Here is a 23,925-nt window from a genome sequence, read left to right as displayed (position 1 = left end):
AAAAACAGTCAAAAAGTCCAAATGTAACAATGAACCTCCTGCCACAGAAAACAAGGCAGAGAAAATAAAATATACTAACTCTGAAAAAAAATAAAACTGAAATATACTAACCCTGAAAAAAAATAAAATATACTAACCCCGAAAAAAAATAAAAATATACTAACCCTGAAAAAACAAAACTACAATATACTACCCCCCAAAAAAAAATAATCATAAAATATACTAAAACCAAAAGAAAACAAAACTAAAATATACTAACCCCGAAAAAAATAAAAATAAAATGCACTAACCCTGAAAAAAACAAAAATAAAATATACTAACCCCGAAAAAAATATATATACTAACCCTGAAAAACAACAAAAATAAAATATGCTAACCCTGAAATAAATAAACATAAAATATACTAACACTGAAAGAAAACAAAAATAAAATATACTAACCCTGAAAAAAAAAAAAAAATGCACTAACCCTGAAAAAAAAAAAAAAATGCACTAACCCTGAAAAAAAACAAAACTAAAATATACTAACCCTAAAAAAAAATACTAACCCTGAAAAAAAAAATAAAATAAAATATGCTAACCCCCCAAAAAAATAAGCATAAAATATACTAAAACCAAAAGAAAACAAAAAAATGTACTATCCCCGAAAAAAAATAAACATAAAATATACTAACACCGAAAGAAAACAAAACTAAAATATACTAACCCCGAAAAAAATAAAAATTAAATATACTAACACCGAAAGAAAACAAAACTAAAATATACTAACCCCGAAAAAAATAAAAATTAAATATACTAACCACGAAAAAAAAGAAAAATAAAATATACAAACCCCGAAAAAAATAAAAATAAAATATACTATCCCTGAAAAAAATAAACATAAAATATACTAACCCCGAAAAAAAAATTAAAATAAAATATACTAACCCCGAAAAAAATAAAATACACTTACACCGAAAAAAAATAAACATAAAATATACTAACCCCGAAAAAAAATAAACATAAAATATACTAACACCGAAAAAAAATAAAATCTAGATATAATAGTTTGAGAGTAATATATGAAGATGTATGTAAATGTGATCGCACAGACCGGCAGAATAAGTTACCGCACAGTGAATGTTATAAAAATGCAATCCCGAGCAACAATGGCGGAATTACCGTATTTTCCGCTTTGTAAGACGCACTTTATTTCCCCCAAATTTGGGGGGGAAATGTGGGTGCGTCTAACAAAGCGGATATACCGCTTACCATTACAGGCTGGGAGGAGGGGGTGTCCGCCGCCGCTACCGCCTGCCGCCGCTGTCGTCCGCCGCCACTGCCGGGGTTGTCCGCTGCTGCCCCGGGTGATGCTGAAGGCTCCGGTGCTGCGGGGGGCTCTGGCGACATTTTGTGAAAGACCAGAGCCCCCCGGCAGTTCTTCCATGCGTTCCAGTATGACTAATTCCGGGAAAATGGCCGCCGGAATCTCGGGAGATGAGATTTCAGCGCTGAGATCTCATCTCTCGAGATTCCGGCGGCCATTTTCCCGGAGTTAGTTCCAGTATGACTGACTCCGGGAAAATGGCCGCCGGAATCTCGGGAGATGAGATTTCAGCGCTGAGATCTCATCTCTCGAGATTCCGGCGGCCATTTTCCCGGAATTAGTCATACTGGAACGCATGGAAGAACTGCCGGGGGGCTCTGGTCTTTCACAAAATGTCACCAGAGCCCCCCGCAGCACCGGAGACAGCCCTACAGCACAGGAGCCCCCTGCAGACCCCTCATCCCAGCCTGCAGCAAAGGAGCCCCCTGCAGACCCCTCATCCCAGGCTGCAGCACAGGAGCCCCCCTGCAGCACAGGAGCCCCCTGCAGACCCCCTCATCCCAGCCTGCAGCAATGCTCCACTCCTGCCTCCGGCAACGAGCCTGGGACCCTGATCCACCACAACCACAACCCCTGGTAAGTAATAAGACGCATGGATTATAAGACGCCCCACCAATTTATTAAAAAATAGTTTTTTCCTATTTTTCTCCTCAAAATTTGGGGTGCGTCTTATAATCCGGAGCGTCTTACAAAGCGAAAAATACGGTATGTTTATTCTTCAGCATTCCAATGCATAACATTTTTTTCTTTTTTTACCATTGTATTATTTTCTATAACATATTAAATGGTCGCCTTTAAGGCTACTGCTCACCCCTCTATAAAACCGCGAGCCCTCATGTGATATTAGCAGAAAGATAAAAAAAATTGTATCCAGAAATTGTGAAAACAAATGACTGTGATATCGGTGAATAATATTGAGTGTGTTTTCCTTTTGTGTACAGGCCAAGGGTCACGACACGTCTGGTCACGTGCTGGCGTGCTTTGGAGGGGCCGGGGGGCAGCACGCTTGTGCTATCGCTCGTTCTCTCGGCATGAAGACCGTGTTTATTCACAAGTGAGCGGCTCGTATTGTTCCTTTCTTGCTCTAGAACCCATGAGTCGGTATATTGACCCCGGATTTTGTGTCGGTTGTTTCCAGATACGGGGGCGTGCTGTCGGCGTTCGGCATGGCGCTGGCGGACGTCGTACACGAGGCTCAGGAGCCGAGTTCTGTGCTGTACAGTAAAGACTCCTTTCCGCTGTTGGAGGAGAGAATCGCAGCCTTGGAGTCGCAGTGCATAGAATCTCTCCGGCAGCAAGGATTTCACCGGTAATTGGCGCCGTAGATATTAGTTCCTGGTACAGAAGTATTATATGTAACATTTACCAGGTGTCTCAGTTTTTACAATGCACCCAAGTTTACCCCCAAAAATCAAGTATTTCAGCCCTTGCTGCATTTCTAGTGTAGCGGCATGTTACAGGGGCTGACCTTCTGACCTCTCCTTGGTGGTGGGATATTTAACACTTTTCCCCCCTTACATTCCATGTCCCCTAATTCCTGTTTTTGTGCCAGGCAATGTAGTGGCTAATGCCCAATCCTCATGGTCTTCTTCACTTTAGTTATTAGCGCCAGTTTTCTCGACAGTTTAGGAGGTAATGTCACCGTACCTGGTGGTCTAGGGTAATGGAGACCCTATTATGTGCATCCCTGGTGGTCGAGAGCAAAGGAGATGATAATGTCACCGTCCCTCTGGTCTCCGTTAGTAAAGAGGTCAGTGTTGGCACCCCTGATGGGCTAGAACAACAGGTACGTTAATTTCTTCATCCCTGGTGGAGGTGAAAATCTAATGCCACCACCCCCTGTGATCTAGGCCACCCTTGTTGTCTAAGCTCTTGGAGAGGTTGGTGCCTTTTTCTCCAGAACCGTTGTAGAATCAAAAGTTACCCTCAAGCCATAGGCTAGGGAATAATTGGGATGGACCCCTGGAGTCCCCAGTGATCCTGAGATCAGTGCTCTAGAACCCCACGGGATCGGAGGTTCGCATGATCGTCCTCCGCTCCATCCATTGTCTATGGGACTGCTGAGTACAGTGTTCCTCTATTTCTGGCAGTGCCATAGACAATGAATGGAGCGGAGGCCGCGTGTGTGCTCCTCTGCTCCATTCCTGACATGTTCTCAGGGTTACAGAATTCCCATCTCAGGATCACCGGGGCGTCCAAGCTGTCGGACCCCCAACGATCAGCAATTTATCCACCATTTATAGTGGTAAGCAGAACTTGTTTTTTGTTTTTTTTAGATTAACCTTTAATCTCTTGTCTACGTTTGCTTCTCTTGTGATCTGATTTTGGCACTTCGGCATTTTAGGCTTTTCGCACTTTGGGGTTCTTGTATCAGGACCCCGTAAATCGCTGCTCATACCGTGTATATATCATCTCATACAGGTCACAAATCGACACGGAGCCCTTCCTCCATCTCCGGTACGAGCGGACTGACTGTGCACTAATGTGCTCCGCGAGAGGTTACCCCGGTGCCCCCAACTCCTGCCGTGCGGGGGATTTCAAGGCGGCCTTCACTGCCAGGTACCATCCGGGAACTCATTGGATTCTACATATCGGCGCGACCTCTCTGTTGTGTCCCCGTATGCCAAACTTCACCGTGAAAGTCCTTCCCTTCTCTCCTACTTATCCCCAGTAATGTCATCCAGTCACACCCAGAGCTGCGTTTATGAACTTGCATGGACCCACGCGACACCATAATTCGCATTGCAACAAATCAACAAAGTCAACTCTCCAACATTACGTGTCGGCAGCTCTTATGCAGAGTTATGCGTCTCCCATCTCCACACCAACCCCGTGCAATCGAAACCTTTCCTCGGGTGATATTCCCGCCATTTATGTCTTCTCACCCAATGTGTATAAGTCATGAAGAAGAGGGTGAGAAGTAAATATAGGTTCAGATAAGGTGAACTACATAGGAGCCGTATACGGAAACCAGTGGGACATTATTGTGTTATTTTTAGGTGCATTGGAGAAAAAGGAAAAAAAAGTTCAGATATTTCCTTCTCTTCTAGTAAATGTAAGGATGAAAAAGGCGACTCGGTCAAAGGATGGGAGAACAATAGTTCTTAAGATAATAAAAGTCCCCCCCGTCATATTTATGATTTGTTAATATAAATGAGACCCTTGACAGGTACATGAAGGAGTTTGGATTCACCATCCCGTCCCGGAATATTGTGGTGGACGACATCCGTGTGCGAGGAACGGGGAGCACCGGCGTCCGCTGTGAGACTCGTATTGTGCCCAGTGGACGGCCGGCTCGTGTGGAGACTGTGAGTGACAGGCGGCAGCACCAAGTGATAGAAACACGCGATTATGTATGCTCCCCCCACTGAATGTATGTGCCCCTCCAAGTAAGAGATTCCATTACCTGCTCAATGTATGTGCCCCCTTCCACTTAGTGTATACTCCCTCACTTCTCTCCAGTCAAGGCGTGCTCCCACTCTTCTCAACGTACAGGCGACCAATCGTCCATTCATGTGTCCTCTTACCTCAATGTCTACTCCCCATCACCTCAGTGTCCGCACCCTCTCCCTTCAGTATGTGTGCGCCCTCTCCTCAGTGTGTGCGCCCTCTCCCCTCAGTGTGTGCGCTCTCTCCCCTCAGTGTGTGTGCCCTCTCCCCTCAGTGTGTGCGCCCTCTCCCCTCAGTGTGTGCGCCCTCTCCCCTCAGTGTGTGCGCCCTCTCCCCTCAGTGTGTGTGCCCTCTCCCCTCAGTGTGTGCGCCCTCTCCCCTCAGTGTCCACGCCCTCTCCCCTCAGTGTATGTGCCCTCTCCCCTCAGTGTCCACGCCCTCTCCCCTCAGTGTGTGCGCCCTCTCCCCTTAGTGTCCACGCCCTCTCCCCTCAGTGTGTGCGCCCTCTCCCCTCAGTGTCCACGCCCTCTCCCCTCAGTATGTGCGCCCTCTCCCCTCAGTGTGTGTGCCCTCTCCCCTCAGTGTCCACGCCCTCTCCCCTCAGTGTGTGCGCCCTCTCCCCTCAGTGTGTGCGCCCTCTCCCCTCAGAATGTGTGCCTTCTCCCCTCAGTATGTGTGCCCTCTCCCATCAGTGTCCACGCCCTCTCCCCTCAGTGTGTGTGCCCTCTCCCCTCAGTGTGTGCGCCCTCTCCCATCAGTGTCCACGCCCTCTCCCCTCAGTGTGTGCGCCCTCTCCCCTCAGTGTCCACGCCCTCTCCCCTCAGTATGTGCGCCCTCTCCCCTCAGTGTGTGCGCCCTCTCCCCTCAGTGTGTGTGCCCTCTCCCCTCAGTGTCCACGCCCTCTCCCCTCAGTGTGTGCGCCCTCTGCCCTCAGTGTGTGCGCCCTCTCCCCTCAGTGTGTGCGCCCTCTCCCCTCAGTGTGTGTGCCCTCTCCCCTCAGTGTGTGCGCCCTCTCCCCTCAGTGTCCACGCCCTCTCCCCTCAGTATGTGCGCCCTCTCCCCTTAGTGTCCACGCCCTCTCCTCTCAGTGTGTGTGCCCTCTCCCCTCAGTGTCCACGCCCTCTCCCCTCAGTGTGTGCGCCCTCTCCCCTCAGTGTGTGCGCCCTCTCCCCTCAGTGTGTGCGCCCTCTCCCCTCAGTATGTGCGCCCTCTCCCCTCAGTGTCCGCGCCCTCTCCCCTCAGTGTCTGCGCCCTCTCCCCTCAGTGTGTGCGCCCTCTCCCCTCAGTGTCCGCGCCGTCTCCCCTCAGTGTGTGTGCGCCGTCTCCCCTCAGTGTGTGCGCCCTCTCCCCTCGGTGTATGTACCCTTTCCTCTCAATGTATTTGCCCTCTCCCCCAGCGTATGTGCCATCTTCCCTCAGTGTACGTATGTGCCCTTTTTCCTCAACATATGCCTCCCTTGCCTGAATTCCAAAAACCACAAAGAATTGGAGGCTAATTAGAAATGAGCGGTGGCTGATCTGATTCACTTTGTTTAACATGGCAGAGATGCGCTGCTTATCCACCATCCACATTCCAGACATTAGATTGTCACACACACGTCACCTATCTGCTAGATACATGTCACACACACGTCACCTATCTGCTAGATACATGTCACACACACGTCACCTATCCGCTAGATACATGTCACACTCACGTCACCTATCCGCTAGATACATGTCACACACACGTCACCTATCTGCTAGATACATGTCACACACACACGTCACCTATCTGCTAGATACATGTCACACACACGTCACCTATCTGCTAGATACATGTCACACACGTCACCTATCTGCTAGATACATGTCACACACACGTCACCTATCTGCTAGATACATGTCTCACACACGTCACCTATCTGCTAGATACATGTCACACACACGTCACCTATCTGCTAGATACATGTCACACACGTCACCTATCTGCTAGATACATGTCACACACGTCACCTATCCGCTATATACATGTCACACACACACGTCACCTATCTGCTAGATACATGTCACACACACGTCACCTATCTGCTAGATACATGTCACACACACGTCACCTGTCTGCTAGATACATGTCACACACGTCACCTATCCGCTAGATACATGTCACACACACGTCACCTATCTGCTAGATACATGTCACACACGTCACCTATCTGCTAGATACATGTCACACACGTCACCTATCCGCTATATACATGTCACACACACACGTCACCTATCTGCTAGATACATGTCTCACACACGTCACCTATCTGCTAGATACATGTCACACACACGTCACCTATCTGCTAGATACATGTCACACACACGTCACCTATCTGCTAGATACATGTCACACACGTCACCTATCTGCTAGATACATGTCACACACGTCACCTATCCGCTATATACATGTCACACACACACGTCACCTATCTGCTAGATACATGTCACACACACGTCACCTATCTGCTAGATACATGTCACACACACGTCACCTGTCTGCTAGATACATGTCACACACGTCACCTATCCGCTAGATACATGTCACACACACGTCACCTATCTGCTAGATACATGTCACACACGTCACCTATCTGCTAGATACATGTCACACACGTCACCTATCTGCTAGATACATGTCACACACACGTCACCTATCCGCTAGATACATGTCACACACGTCACCTATCTGCTAGATACATGTCACACACGTCACCTATCTGCTAGATACATGTCACACACGTCACCTATCTGCTAGATACATGTCACACACACGTCACCTATCTGCTAGATACATGTCACACACGTCACCTATCTGCTAGATACATGTCACACACACGTCACCTATCTGCTAGATACATGTCACACACACGTTACCTATCTGCTAGATACATGTCACACACACGTCACCTATCGGCTAGATACATGTCACACACACGTCACCTATCTGCTAGATACATGTCACACACGTCACCTATCCGCTAGATACATGTCACACACACGTCACCTATCTGCTAGATACATGTCACACACGTCACCTGTCTGCTAGATACATGTCACACACACGTCACCTGTCTGCTAGATACATGTCACACACACGTCATCTATCCGCTAGATACATGTCACACACACGTCATCTATCCGCTAGATACATGTCACACACACGTCACCTATCTGCTAGATACATGTCACACACGTCACCTATCTGCTAGATACATGTCACACACACGTCACCTATCCGCTAGATACATGTCACACACACGTCACCTATCTGCTAGATACATGTCACACACGTCACCTATCTGCTAGATACATGTCACACACGTCACCTATCTGCTACATACATGTCACACACACGTCACCTATCTGCTAGATACATGTCACACACACGTCACCTATCTGCTAGATACATGTCACACACGTCACCTATCTGCTAGATACATGTCACACACACGTCACCTATCTGCTAGATACATGTCACACACACGTCACCTATCTCCTAGATACATGTCACACACACGTCACCTATCTGCTAGATACATGTCACACACGTCATCTATCTGCTAGATACATGTCACACACACGTCACCTATCTGCTAGATACATGTCACACACGTCACCTATCTGCTAGATACATGTCACACACACGTCACCTATCCGCTAGATACATGTCACACACGTCACCTATCCGCTAGATACATGTCACACACGTCACCTATCTGCTAGATACATGTCACACACACGTCACCTATCTGCTAGATACATGTCACACACACGTCACCTATCTGCTAGATACATGTCACACACACGTCATCTATCCGCTAGATACATGTCACACACACGTCACCTATCCGCTAGATACATGTCACACACACGTCATCTATCCGCTAGATACATGTCACACACACGTCACCTATCCGCTAGATACATGTCACACACGTCACCTATCTGCTAGATACATGTCACACACACGTCACCTATCTGCTAGATACATGTCACACACACGTCACCTATCCGCTAGATACATGTCACACACGTCACCTATCTGCTAGATACATGTCACACACACGTCACCTATCTGCTAGATACATGTCACACACACGTCACCTATCCGCTAGATACATGTCACACACACGTCACCTATCTGCTAGATACATGTCACACACACACGTCACCTATCTGCTAGATACATGTCACACACACGTCACCTATCTGCTAGATACATGTCACACACACACGTCACCTATCTGCTAGATACATGTCACACACACGTCACCTATCTGCTAGATACATGTCACACACACGTCACCTATCTGCTAGATACATGTCACACACACGTCACCTATCTGCTAGATACATGTCACACACACGTCACCTATCCGCTAGATACATGTCACACACACGTCACCTATCTGCTAGATACATGTCACACACGTCACCTATCTCCTAGATACATGTCACACACGTCATCTATCTGCTAGATACATGTCACACACACGTCACCTATCCGCTAGATACATGTCACACACACGTCATCTATCCGCTAGATACATGTCACACACACGTCACCTATCTGCTAGATACATGTCACACACGTCACCTATCTCCTAGATACATGTCACACACGTCATCTATCTGCTAGATACATGTCACACACACGTCACCTATCTGCTAGATACATGTCACACACGTCACCTATCTGCTAGATACATGTCACACACACGTCACCTATCTGCTAGATAAATGTCACACACACGTCACCTATCTGCTAGATACATGTCACACACGTCACCTATCTGCTAGATACATGTCACACACACGTCACCTATCCGCTAGATACATGTCACACACGTCACCTATCCGCTAGATACATGTCACACACACGTCACCTATCTGCTAGATACATGTCACACACACGTCACCTATCTGCTAGATACATGTCACACACACGTCATCTATCCGCTAGATACATGTCACACACACGTCACCTATCCGCTAGATACATGTCACACACACGTCATCTATCCGCTAGATACATGTCACACACACGTCACCTATCCGCTAGATACATGTCACACACACATCACCTATCCGCTAGATACATGTCACACACACGTCACCTATCTGCTAGATACATGTCACACACACACGTCACCTATCTGCTAGATACATGTCACACACACGTCACCTATCTGCTAGATACATGTCACACACACGTCACCTATCTGCTAGATACATGTCACACACACGTCACCTATCCGCTAGATACATGTCACACACACGTCATCTATCTGCTAGATACATGTCACACACACGTCATCTATCCGCTAGATACATGTCACACACACGTCACCTATCTGCTAGATACATGTCACACACGTCACCTATCTGCTAGATACATGTCACACACACGTCACCTATCTGCTAGATACATGTCACACACACGTCACCTATCCGCTAGATACATGTCACACACGTCACCTATCTGCTAGATACATGTCACACACACGTCATCTATCCGCTAGATACATGTCACACACGTCACCTATCTGCTATATACATGTCACACACATTCATTATACCCAATAATCCAATGCCAGGCAAATTCTGTGTATTGCAATCACTGGACTTATGTCCCACTCGACCACTGAATAATTGTGCACACAGGACCCTACACAGACACAACCCACCCGTGTGACACTTTTTACACTCTCACGCCAATCACCAGCTGGACACACTCCACCTACCTATTGAATAAACTCTCTTCTGATCACATTTCACGCTCACGCCACTTGCCTGCTGGCCACACTTCACATTCACATTCACATGCCACCGGCACTGACGACAACCCACCACATCCACACTGGACATCTGCCGCACACAACTCACCCACTCCACTCGCCCAGTGGACACACATCCCACAAACCAATGGTGTCTTTTATTTTAGTGCTATCGACTTCTCTGTTTTTAATCTGACAACACTTTATTTCTCCTTTCTTAATCTGTCACCTCCTCGCAGGTCACTAAATGCTATTTTGAAGAAGGATACATGGACACCAGTGTGTATCTTCTGGAGGACCTATCCTGTGACCACACAATTGATGGGCCGGCCATTATTATTGATAAGAACAGGTGCGGACATCACATAATGCCGAGATTATGAAGTATTGAATCTATTGTGGCCATCTACGGACCAATAAGATCTGTCAGTGGATGAGTGTAACATGAGCTTCCAGTACTGGAGAGGCTGTGGGCCGTATGGTGCCCTTACACATTAGATGATGTTTTCCCGACAGCTATCATTCCCAACCCCTCTCACCCGTACACATTAACACCATGCTGAGCATTCATATGTTTCCTATGGGGAGAGTGGAGCTAGCCAATGCCAGGCTCATCTGCCAGCGGCTTGTTTATCTGCAGAACAAAGAAGGCTTGAATTCAAGTTGCCCCAACCATACCTTCCCCAACATTATGTCAGGAGGCTCCTGTCCACATTAGTTGCTATTCTGGCCAGAATCGGTGGGATAAACTATAGAAAAAATCTGTTCAAGGGCCTAGATATAGTTTCTGTATTGTCAGACAATTTGACAAGCAACAAATAATTTTATTTGGAAACAAAGTTGCCTTAACCCCAACAAAAATCATTAGAAGTGCTGACTACTTAATGTATCCTGTGTAATCTGCTGCTCACTGCCTGTTGTCAAGTGTAATCCGTCTCTAGCAACAGAAGTACTGACCCAAATTACAGGAAGTGAGGGCAGGTCTCTGTCTCTTTACAGGAAGTGGGGGCGGGTCTTTGTCTCTTTACAAGGAAGTGGGGGCGGGTCTTTGTCTCTTTACAGGAAGTGGGGGCGAGTCTTTGCCTCTTTACAGGAAGTGGGGGCAGGTCTTTGCCTCTTTACAGGAAGTGGGGGCGGGTCTTTGCCTCTTTACAGGAAGTGGGGGCAGGTCTTTGCCTATTTACAGGACGTGGGGGCAGGTCTTTGCCTCTGTACAGGATGTGAGGGTGGGACTTTGTCTCTTTACAGGAAGTGGGGGCGGGTCTTTGCCTCTTTACAGGAAGTGGGGGCAGGTCTGCCTATTTACAGGAAGTGGGGGCGGGTCTTTGCCTCTTTACAGGAAGTGGGGGCAGGTCTTTGCCTATTTACAAGGAAGTGGAGGCGGGTCTTTGCCTCTTTACAGAAAGTGAGGGCAGGTCTTTGCCTCTTTAATGAGGAGGAACTGCCCCCAAGTTATAGAAAAATGAGACCATTCCTGGACTTATTAAACTGGTATGCGCACTAAAAGCAGGTTTAAATTGTTGAGGGGGATGAGTGCAGAAGGACCGTGCTTTTATACAGGTCTAGTGTGGAAGAGAAAGTACAAACAGGTTATAGTTATATCCGTCTTCAAGTAGCTGACCATTACGTAAGTCACGTTCGGCTATTAAAATGCACAAATAGTGTCTGTGAACTTCCAAGTGAAAAGATAACATAAAAAATTATCTGCTACAAAGTCAACATGTGGACTAAGGCCTGTTTCACACGTCAGTGTCTCCGGTACGTGAGTTGACACTTTCCTCACGTACCGGAGACACTGACACACGTAGACACATAAAAATCAATGCATCTGTGCAGATGTCATTGATTTTTTTGCGGACCGTGTCTCCGTGTGCCAAACACGGAGACATGTCAGTGTTCGTGGGAGCGCACGTATTACACGGACCCATTAAAGTCAATGGGTCCGTGTAAAACACGTACCGCACACGGACGTTGTCCGCGTGAAGTCCGTGTGCCGTGCAGGAGACAGCGCTACATTAAGCGCTGTCCCCCCCACTGGTGCTGAAGCTCCCTCATTGGCTGTCGCTGCTTCCTGTTCTGGCCGCATCTTCTCCTGTATGCAGTCACGTGGGGCCGCTCATTTACAGTCATGAATATGCAGCTCCACCTCCCATATGGGTGGAGCCACATATTCATTACTGTAATCGGTGGCCCCACGTGACCGCATACAGGAGAAGATGCGGCCAGAACAGGAAGCAGCGACAGCCAACAAGGGAGCTGGGTGAGTATTTTCAGAACAGCGGGGGGGGCGCACAGGGGGTGGGAGGGCAGTGGGCACATAGATCTTTATTTTAAATACTATTATTCATATCTTCTCTGCAGCAAACGCTGCTGCAGGGAAGATATGAATCGGGGCTTCAGCACCAGATGCTGGTACGTGTGGTATCCAGCACGGTGCGTGTGTGGTACCCAGTGGGCACACGGGCGGCACAAGTGTGCCGCACGTGTGCCACACTGATGTGCCACAGAAACGTAGGGCCACACGGACACGGATAATTCCGGTACCGATTTTTTTCCGGTACCGGAATTATCTGGACGTGTGAAACCGGCCTAAGAGGAAGAGACGGAGAACAGGAAGGAGCACAAGGAACTTGTAGAATAAGAAAAAGAGGGGGAATAAATCCAAGAACCCCTCACAAGGCTGGGTGGGAGTGAGCAGACTTAGGGTACTGAGAGCATGAGCCACTGAAGAGTATCCTGGGCAGCCGTGAGGAATCGTGAGGCTCCGATCTATTATATTTAGTTCTTCTGAGTGTTTATTAAATCTTGTAGAGTAGAGGGAGTCTCGGGTCACTCATATGTAAGATCACATGGAGGCTGCTTGGTTTTGTCTAAAGATGCCTCTTTAATCGAGACGTGGAACCTGACATAAGGGAGAGGAAGGAAACCGCAGGTTTGATAGACAAGGTGGAAGAGGTCGTGAAATTGAATAAGGACAATGTTTCTTCCGATATAGTCTTGATTTTGAGGCACGTCCACCTGCTGTAGAGGCATGAGCCGGTGTCAGAGGAGCTCCTCCGGCATGTATGTGACATGACCAGTCACCAATATCAACTGGACAGTAACTTGTACCTCTAACCCCAAATTGAGCACAAGTATAATGCCTTTTGAGAAGTCCTTGGCGCTAAAGGAACTGGATGAACTGTTGATCACTTGGCCACAATTACTAGACCCAATGATCATCTTGAGATATCCTTGCATCTCTGAGCTGTAGGCAAAGCACATGATATACTAAGGGGAGTCCATGCATGGCCGCTCAGGGCTGCAAATCTGGTGTTCACGTGCTTTCTGGTATGAAATCAAGCCTGTGACTGAACGATAAACCTCTGGATCCAGGTTTAACATATGTTTGTATCTTTAGCACTGTGTTGGTGGAGCCTGACTGCACGGCCTCAATAACAGAGTATGGTGACATCCACATTGCTGTGGGGAGCGGAAAGCAGAAAACGATTGGACCGGAGCTCGACACCATCCAGTTGTCCATCTTTTCCCACCGTTTTATGAGCATCGCCGGTCAGACTCTTATATTTTCTTGTATTACGTGAGTAGAAGACCTACGTCCATTTTGTTATTAATCAGACATCCCCCTCTTTCTGCTTAGAACAAATGGGCCGAATCCTTCAAAGAACGGCCATCTCCACCAACATCAAGGAACGCCTGGACTTTTCTTGCGCTCTCTTTGGTCCTGATGGAGGTTTGGTGTCTAATGCCCCCCATATTCCAGTGCATTTAGGGGCGATGCAGGAAACTGTCCAATTTCAGGTGAGGCCTCTTGCATCTATCACCAGCTCCTCAGGACGCCAGTCTTGTTGTAATGTCTACCGGAGTGAGATGTGCCAAATTCTAGAGTCGTGTTCCTCTAAATGAATGTGACACATCTTCCCCCCTGCTGTGCACCTCCACAAGGACTGCAGTCCAGGCAGGGACCTCAGAACATTTGTTGTCACTTTTCTGGCCCAAATTATGATGATTTTTTTTGTTTCAGCCGTGCTCGGCCATGTTCCTCCCACTGGGTGATGCCCACTTTCAAGGAAGGAATGAGAGGAGCCACGACTGGCGTAAAAAAATGACATAGGTCACGACATGTTTTTTAAAGATTTCAAACAGTTTTGCGCCTAAAATCTAAACTGATGAACTAAGACTTCTATTTTTTGGAACCCAATATGGTAGAACATACAAATTTGTAGTATTTTTTTTTCTACTTTCCTCTTTGGTTTCAACCTGCAGAATAAAATCCTGAAGACCACGTGGGAAAACAAACAAACAAAAAAGAAACCTTAATGAGGTTGTCCACTACTATTACACGATAGGTCATCAATCTCTGAGTGGCCAGGGTCCGACAACTGGTGCGCCCGCCGATCAGCCGGTATCGGTGGTGGCAGCCTCCAGCCGGAAAAACTCGCTTGCCGAGCTGCTTCTCTACTTCTATTGGTCACCGCAGGGTAATATTCATCCGCCTCCGATTCAAATCAATAAGAGGCGGATGTGCAGTATCCCACGGCAGCCAAAACAAGTAGACGGAGCAGCTCGGCAAGTCAGTACTTCCAGCCGGAGGCCACCGTCGATAACGGCTTATCGGTGGGAGTGGTGGGTGTCATACCCCGGCCTATCAGACATTGATGGCCTATCCTATTGATTGATCATTGACGTAAAAGTTGTGGACAACCTCTTTAATTTTATAAAATATAAAGAATGCGGCCCACCCCAGGAAAAAACACAAACTCCATGGATAGGAAAGCAGGAAACATGTATGGCTCTTGGATTGTGCTGGTTTTCTCTGCTCCATCCAGTCCTGGACCGCACTGATTATTTCCATCATTCGGACAATTCAGGATATCTTTGTGATTTGACTAAATGAGTTTTACATTTTTGTTTGGTTTTAGATTAGAAACTTGAAAGATGATCTGAAAATAGGCGACGTGATTCTGAGCAATCACCCATGTGCCGGGGGCAGTCACCTGCCGGATCTGACAGTGATCACACCAGTAAGTGGCCACCGAACACCGGCCTTATCTATCTCCGTATGTCATAGTCTCAGAGTATCATTTTCTGTTTTTATATGGTTATTTTTTATTGCCCATGTTGATTTTTACCTGCACAGCGCCTTATGTAAGATTGTGGCCGTGCCTGGTACTACAGCCTATTCCTACTCACTTGAATATAAAGCCATCACTGTGCTGATTTAAAGAGTATTATTGGAATTGTATCCCCCGTTGGTCATATCATGGCTCATATGATAATTACTTCCCTTTTTATGTTATATTTTTCCGACATTCATCGTTTGATAAAAATGACCTGGGAACGACTGTTTCTCTGTTCCTTCCCTGCACTCTGCTTTTTTTGGCAGCTCCATAGAGAATAAATGGAGCGGTGGTCGGGCATCTGGCAGCCCCATAGAGAATAAATGGAGCGGTGGTCGGGCATCCGGCTGCCCCGTAGAGTATAAATGGAGCGGTGGTCGGGCATCCGGGAGCCCCATAGAGAATAAATAGAGCGGTGGTCGGGCGTCCGGCAGCCCCGTAGTGTATAAATGGAGCGGTGGTTGGGTGTCTGGCAGCCCCGTAGAGTATAAATGGAGCGGTGGTCGGGCATCCGGGAGCCCCATAGAGTATAAATGGAGCGGTGGTCGGGCATCCGGGAGCCCCATAGAGAATAAATAGAGCGGTGGTCGGGCGTCCGGCAGCCCCGTAGTGTATAAATGGAGCGGTGGTTGGGTGTCTGGCAGCCCCGTAGAGTATAAATGGAGCGGTGGTCGGGTGTCCGAGAGCCCCATAGGGTATAAATGCAGCGGTGGTCGGGCGTCCGGGATCCCCGTAGAGTATAAATGGAGCGGTGGTTGGGCGTCCGGCAGCCCCATAGAGTATAAATAGAGCGGTGGTCGGGCGTCCGGGATCCCCGTAGAGTATAAATGGAGCGGTGGTCGGGCATCCGGGAGCCCCATAGGGTATAAATTCAGCGGTGGTCGGGCGTCCGGGATCCCTGTAGAGTATAAATGGAGCGGTGGTCGGGCGTCCGGCAGCCCCGTAGAGAATAAATAGAGCGGTGGTCGGGCGTCCGGCAGCCCCGTAGAGAATAAATAGAGCGGTGGTCGGGCGTCCGGCAGCCCCGTAGAGAATAAATAGAGCGGCCGTTTCCCAGTACATTGTGGGGTGACTCCTCCCGCAGGACCTTCTACAGCTGAAATGTCCATTTTTATATTGACTCTTCTGCAGTGAAACCTTCTTGCACGGCAGCGTTCCTCCTCCACCCGCCTAGGACTTTTGCCCGCACTGCACATGGCAGCAGGAGGCGCGGAGACTCTTCCCCACAGTCGTAGAATACCTCTTATTATAAGTGACGGTTTCCATTGTCTTCACACGGTTTTTTGCAGGTTTTCCGGGTAGAAGCCCCTCGCCCGGTTTTCTTCGTGGCGTCCCGTGGGCACCATGCTGACATTGGAGGCATCACCCCCGGCTCCATGCCGCCCCATTCCAAGTCCTTGAAGGAAGAAGGCGCCGTCTTTATGTCCTTCAAACTCGTGAAGGAAGGAACATTCCAAGAAGAAGGTGAGCGGACGTGACACCCCTGAGGGTAAAAACCGCAAAATTGGGTAAGGCAGAAATGTTCCTGACTCTAAACCTGAGACCCCCAGTAGCAGCTGTAATTCTCCCCCCGCTGCTTATACACGATGAGAACGTGTCACCTGTTCTGGAGCGTTGGGCAGAACATTGATATGTGACCACAAAAGCTGCAAGAATGTTCCTTTTTTGTATAATGTTTAAGCTTCTTCTTATATCTAAAATGTAATAAATAGCTGCGGTACGTTACTGTGTTACACTTCAGAGCTGAACTCTTCTTCCTGATTACTATTAGACATCATCAACAATCTGTAACTCAGGATCAGTAATGTAATGTATATACACAGTGACCGCACCAGCAGAATAGTGAGTGCAGCTCTGGGGTATAATACAGGATGTAACTCAGGATCAGTAATGTAATGTATGTACACAGTGACCGCACCAGCAGAATAGTGAGTGCAGCTCTGGGGTATAATACAGGAGGTAACTCAGGATCAGTAATGTAATGTATGTACACAGTGACTGCACCAGCAGAATAGTGAGTGCAGCTCTGGAGTATAATACAGGAGGTAACTCAGGATCAGTAATGTAATGTATGTACACAGTGACTGCACCAGCAGAATAGTGAGTGCAGCTCTGGGGTGTAATACAGGATGTAACTCAGGATCAGTAATGTAATGTATGTACACAGTTACTGCACCAGCAGAATAGTGAGTGCAGCTCTGGAGAATAATACAGGATGTAACTCAGGATCAGTAATGTAATGTATGTACACAGTGACTGCACCAGCAGAATAGTGAGTGCAGCTCTGGAGTACAATACAGGATGTAACTCAGGATCAGTAATGTAATATATGTACACAGTGACTGCACCAGCAGAATAGTGAGTGCAGCTCTGGGGTATAATACAGGATGTAACTCAGGATCAGTAATGTAATGTATGTACACAGTGACCGCACCAGCAGAATAGTGAGTGCAGCTCTGGGGTATAATACAGGAGGTAACTCAGGATCAGTAATGTAATGTATGTACACAGTGACTGCACCAGCAGAATAGTGAGTGCAGCTCTGGAGTATAATACAGGAGGTAACTCAGGATCAGTAATGTAATGTATGTACACAGTGACTGCACCAGCAGAATAGTGAGTGCAGCTCTGGGGTGTAATACAGGATGTAACTCAGGATCAGTAATGTAATGTATGTACACAGTTACTGCACCAGCAGAATAGTGAGTGCAGCTCTGGAGAATAATACAGGATGTAACTCAGGATCAGTAATGTAATGTATGTACACAGTGACTGCACCAGCAGAATAGTGAGTGCAGCTCTGGAGTATAATACAGGAGGTAACTCAGGATCAGTAATGTAATGTATGTACACAGTGACTGCACCAGCAGAATAGTGAGTGCAGCTCTGGGGTGTAATACAGGATGTAACTCAGGATCAGTAATGTAATGTATGTACACAGTTACTGCACCAGCAGAATAGTGAGTGCAGCTCTGGAGAATAATACAGGATGTAACTCAGGATCAGTAATGTAATGTATGTACACAGTGACTGCACCAGCAGAATAGTGAGTGCAGCTCTGGAGTACAATACAGGATGTAACTCAGGATCAGTAATGTAATATATGTACACAGTGACTGCACCAGCAGAACAGTGAGTGCAGCTCTGGAGTATAATACAGGATGTAACTCAGGATCAGTAATGTAATGTATTTCCACAGTGACTGCACCAGCAGAATAGTGAGTGCAGCTCTGGAGTATAATACAGGATGTAACTCAGGATCAGTAATGCATGTACACAGTGACTGCACCAGCAGAACAGTGAGTGCAGCTCTGGGGTATAATACAGGAGGTAACTCAGGATCAGTAATGTAATGTATGTACACAGCGACTGCACCAGCAGAATAGTGAGTGCAGCTCTGGGGTATAATACAGGATGTAACTCAGGATCAGTAATGTAATGTATGTACACAGCGACTGCACCAGCAGAATAGTGAGTGCAGCTCTGGAGTATAATACAGGATGTAACTCAGGATCAGTAATGTAATGTATGTACACAGCGACTGCACCAGCAGAATAGTGAGTGCAGCTCTGGAGTATAATACAGGATGTAACTCAGGATCAGTAATGTAATGTATGTACACAGTGACTGCACCAGCAGAATAGTGAGTGCAGCTCTGGAGTGAATATTTGCTTTAATTACAAGATTGTTGGTTCTTGGGATTTCTAGCCCTATTACTCCATGGTACCTTAGTCCCAGTAAAATATTTTTTCCTTCTTGCGTCCTGACAGCGGTCACTGAGGCTCTAATGGCTCCAGGACTAATACCTGGCAGCAGTGGAACCCGTAATCTCCATGATAATTTATCGGACCTGCGAGCTCAGGTAGCAGCGAATCAGAAGGGCATCCAGTTGGTGAATGAGCTAATCGACATCTACGGTCTGGAAGTGGTGCAGGCATACATGGCACATATTCAGGTGAGTGTTGGGCACTGCTAGTCACTAATTATATATCTGGCTTATTGTTAAGTGTTCTAGAATATAATGAAATGACCCACATCACTTAATTCACACAGCCCATCCTAGTCACGTGTCAGCATGACGTCTGTCTCAACTGTCAGAGGAGCTGTATGTCAGCACACAACATACCGGAGAGGTAACAGGAGGGAAACACATCTCCTCAGCTGACTGAGGACTAAAGCTGGAGAAAAAATCTTTAGTATTCAGTCAGTCGAGAAGGTTTATTTATTCTCCTGTCACAGTCCTTCTAAGCAGCTCAATGGCATCTGCGCTTACAATACATCTCCTCTGTCAGGTCTCGGGAGCGTTTTTTTTTTTTTTTTTTTTAAGGCTGCAGCTCAGTACACGCGACTATTTTAATTGCGTAACAGGAGCCATTCTATCACTTTCATGGAGAATCCCTTTAAGGTCTAACTATTGATTCAGGAGAACTTGCAGTAGAATGTCTATGTCTGCCTCTAGTTCCTCACCCGTCCTCTCTCCATAGAATGAGCATCAATTGTCCTCTCCCCTCTCACTGATGAGAAACTGTTTTCACTAAAGACAAATGTTTCCCCTGAATTGAGTAAAAGATCAATCCATGAGGAAAAACAGCAGATTCCTCTGATAAGATGTCTTACAAAGTTACTTATTTTTATGTGTATTAATGAATTATTAACACAAAATATATAATGATGGATCAATAATAAAACTGCTTTAACACTAACCATCTGCCCCATGTATAAGAATATAACTGCTATAATACCGCTCCTATGTACAAGAATATAACTACTATAATACTGCCCCTATGTACAAGAATATAACTACTATAATACTGCTCCCTATGTACAAGAATATAACTACTATAATACTGCTCCCTATGTACAAGAATATAACTACTATAATACTGCTCCTATGTACAAGATTATAACTACTATAATACTGCCCCTATGTACAAGAATATAACTACTATAATACTGCTCCCTATGTACAAGAATATAACTACTATAATACTGCCCCTATGTACAAGAATATAACTACTATAATACTGCCCCTATGTACAAGAATATAACTACTATAATACTGCCCCTATGTACAAGAATATAACTGCTATAATACTGCCCCTATGTACAAGAATATAACTACTATAATACTGCCCCTATGTACAAGAATATAACTACTATAATACTGCCCCTATGTACAAGAATATAACTACTATAATACTGCCCCTATGTACAAGAATATAACTACTATAATACTGCTCCCTATGTACAAGAATATAACTACTATAATACTGCCCCTATGTACAAGAATATAACTACTATAATACTGCTCCTATGTACAAGAATATAACTACTATAATACTGCTCCCTATGTACAAGAATATAACTACTATAATACTGCCCCTATGTACAAGAATATAACTACTATAATACTGCTCCTATGTACAAGAATATAACTACTATAATACTGCTCCCTATGTACAAGAATATAACTACTATAATACCACTCCTATGTACAAGAATATAACTACTATAATACCGCTCCTATGTACAAGAATATAACTACTATAATACTGCCCCTATGTACAAGAATATAACTACTATAATACTGCTCCCTATGTACAAGAATATAACTACTATAATACTGCTCCTATGTACAAGAATATAACTACTATAATACTGCCCCTATGTACAAGCATATAACTACTATAATACTGCTCCCTATGTACAAGAATATAACTACTATAATACTGCTCCTATGTACAAGAATATAACTACTATAATACTGCTCCTACGTACAAGAATATAACTACTATAATACTGCCCCTACGTACAAGAATATAACTACTATAATACTGCTCCTATGTACAAGAATATAACTACTATAATACTGCTCCTATATACAAGAATATAACTACTATAATACTGCTCCTATGTACAAGAATATAACTACTATAATACTGCTCCTACGTACAAGAATATAACTACTATAATACTGCCCCTACGTACAAGAATATAACTACTATAATACTGCCCCTATGTATAAGAATATAACTACTATAATACTGCTCCTATATACAAGAATATAACTACTATAATACTGCCCATATGTACAAGAATATAACTACTATAATACTGCCCATATGTACAAGAATATAACTACTATAATACTGCTCCTATATACAAGAATATAACTACTATAATACTGCCCCTATATACAAGAATATAACTACAATAATACTGCCCCTATGTACAAGAATATAACTACTATAATACTGCCCCTATGTACAAGAATATAACTACTATAATACTGCTCCTATGTACAGGAATATAACTACTATAATACTGCCCCTATGTATAAGAATATAACTACTATAATACTGCCCCTATGTACAGGAATATAACTACTATAATACTGCTCCTATGTACAAGAATATAACTACTATAATACTGCTCCTATGTATAAGAATAGAACTACTATAATACTGCCCCTATGTACAGGAATATAACTACTATAATACTGCTCCTATGTACAAGAATATAACTACTATAATACTGCTCCTATGTATAAGAATATAACTACTATAATACTGCCCCTATGTACAAGAATATAACTACTATAACACTGCTCCTATGTACAAGAATATAACTACTATAATACTGCTCCTATGTACAAGAATATAACTACTATTATTATACTATGCTATTTTTTTCTTTTCTTTGCTCATGTTGTTATTTTATCATTTTTGGAGCGATGTAGTGCACGTTCTTTTTGTTTAGGGTAACGCAGAGGTTGCAGTGAGAGACATGCTGCGGGAGTTTGCTCGTCGGTGGGAGCAGCAGACAGGAGCTCTAGAGGTGGAGTCTGTAGATTACATGGATGACGGGTCTCCTATCAAGCTGAAGGTGAAGATTAACAAGGAGGAGGTAAAACATATCGCGCTGTAATTTGCTGTAGTTTCGCAGTCTCCAGGTTTGGTATAAATAACTGGTAATAGTGACGCCATGTAGTGATGCCGGGGAGACGCAGATCGTGTCTTTCCTGCATCCTGAGCTTTTTGATATATTTATATTGGAGGCGGACACATTTATTTGGATGGGACTGATCTGTACTCGGATTTTACAATTATCTGCTTTCTGGAGAATATTTTTTTTTTTTTGTAATTTGTTTGGCGCAAATTACCGGACCGCAGTTTGGAGCGGTTGTGGAGGTCAGTGGTGAGGTCGGTATAAGAGCCTTTTTTTTTTTTTTTTTTTTTTTCGTTTTTTTTTTTTTCCATTTTTGCGTTTATTTTGCTCTGAGAAATAAATGAACCAAAACATAAGTCATCGCTAATTTACATACAACTTGATTCTATTTAATGATCAAAATGTAAAGACGTTGACGTAACAGTCTAAGGATAGATCATGTATTTTTTTATATATTTTTTCAGCTGTTGATTTTTATATCTTTATAACTATTTTCTATTTATAACTGTTCTACGACTCTCCTTATGCCCAAGTGTTCTGGTCTGCATGGCTCCGTGTACGGATTAATATTGTGTAATTCCTTCATTCGCCTCTCGGGCGCAGATCTTTTATTAATTTTTTATTTTTATTAAGTCAGAAATGTTATGAGGAATTACAGTAAATGTTCTCCACTTGTCTCAGGGCAGCGCGGTCTTTGATTTCACTGACTCCGGATATGAAGTCTTTGGGAACTGTAATGCCCCTCGAGCCATCACCCTCTCCGCCCTCATTTACTGTCTACGCTGCATGGTCGGCCAAGATATTCCACTAAACCAGGTCAGCGGAGACATCTCTCCACGTGTAATCGATGAGAAGTTAATGGATGAGACCCCAGAAGCACTCACAGTCCATGGGTTGTCGGGGGATTCATGCTGCCACAATCACAGGAGCCCGGCCGCACGGCTACAGCTCGGAACCTTTCCCTTTGAATATTTCCAGCGTTTCAGAGGAAATATGTAGTAGTTAGAGGTTTCGGCCAGTGTCCTCTCTAGGTTTGGTTCTCAGCACCACTCCAGGTGATTGACTGGTGTCTTGCATTGGGAGAAACCTATCAATCGCCTACAGCGGTGCTGGGAGTTGCCGGCCAGGGACAGTGGTGGACCAGTCTGATCTCCGGTTATGGTCTCCAGCTGGATCTTCTAACTAAATGTTCTCTGAAACACTGGAGAACTTCGGAGAACATTGTTCCTGCCTGTAATCGTGCCGCCGGCATCTGATTCATGCTGCGCGGAGTTTTGGAAACTTGTATCTTGTGACAA

The 23,925-nt window shown here is 45.4% G+C and overlaps 1 protein-coding gene across 2 annotated transcripts in view; it reads left to right on the top strand.

The window, feature by feature from the left end:
* LOC138643171 (5-oxoprolinase-like) overlaps positions 1-23,925 on the top strand; it is a 49,063-nt gene that overhangs the window by 10,916 nt on the left and 14,222 nt on the right. For both annotated transcript variants that reach the window (XM_069732001.1, XM_069732000.1), the window contains 12 exons: positions 2,307-2,419; positions 2,504-2,674; positions 3,787-3,924; positions 4,535-4,673; positions 10,799-10,911; positions 13,960-14,111; positions 14,200-14,360; positions 15,482-15,583; positions 16,969-17,143; positions 19,450-19,634; positions 22,439-22,585; positions 23,309-23,443. In XM_069732001.1, the coding sequence (XP_069588102.1) occupies positions 2,307-2,419; positions 2,504-2,674; positions 3,787-3,924; positions 4,535-4,673; positions 10,799-10,911; positions 13,960-14,111; positions 14,200-14,360; positions 15,482-15,583; positions 16,969-17,143; positions 19,450-19,634; positions 22,439-22,585; positions 23,309-23,443 (1,731 nt within the window). The remainder of the gene's footprint in view (positions 1-2,306; positions 2,420-2,503; positions 2,675-3,786; positions 3,925-4,534; positions 4,674-10,798; positions 10,912-13,959; positions 14,112-14,199; positions 14,361-15,481; positions 15,584-16,968; positions 17,144-19,449; positions 19,635-22,438; positions 22,586-23,308; positions 23,444-23,925) is intronic.

This window comes from Ranitomeya imitator, chromosome 6 (assembly GCF_032444005.1).
Source record: "Ranitomeya imitator isolate aRanImi1 chromosome 6, aRanImi1.pri, whole genome shotgun sequence".
Taxonomy (NCBI): Eukaryota; Metazoa; Chordata; class Amphibia; order Anura; family Dendrobatidae; genus Ranitomeya; species Ranitomeya imitator.
The sequence above is the reverse complement of the archived record's forward strand: the minus strand, read 5'-3'. Positions and strand labels throughout refer to the sequence as shown.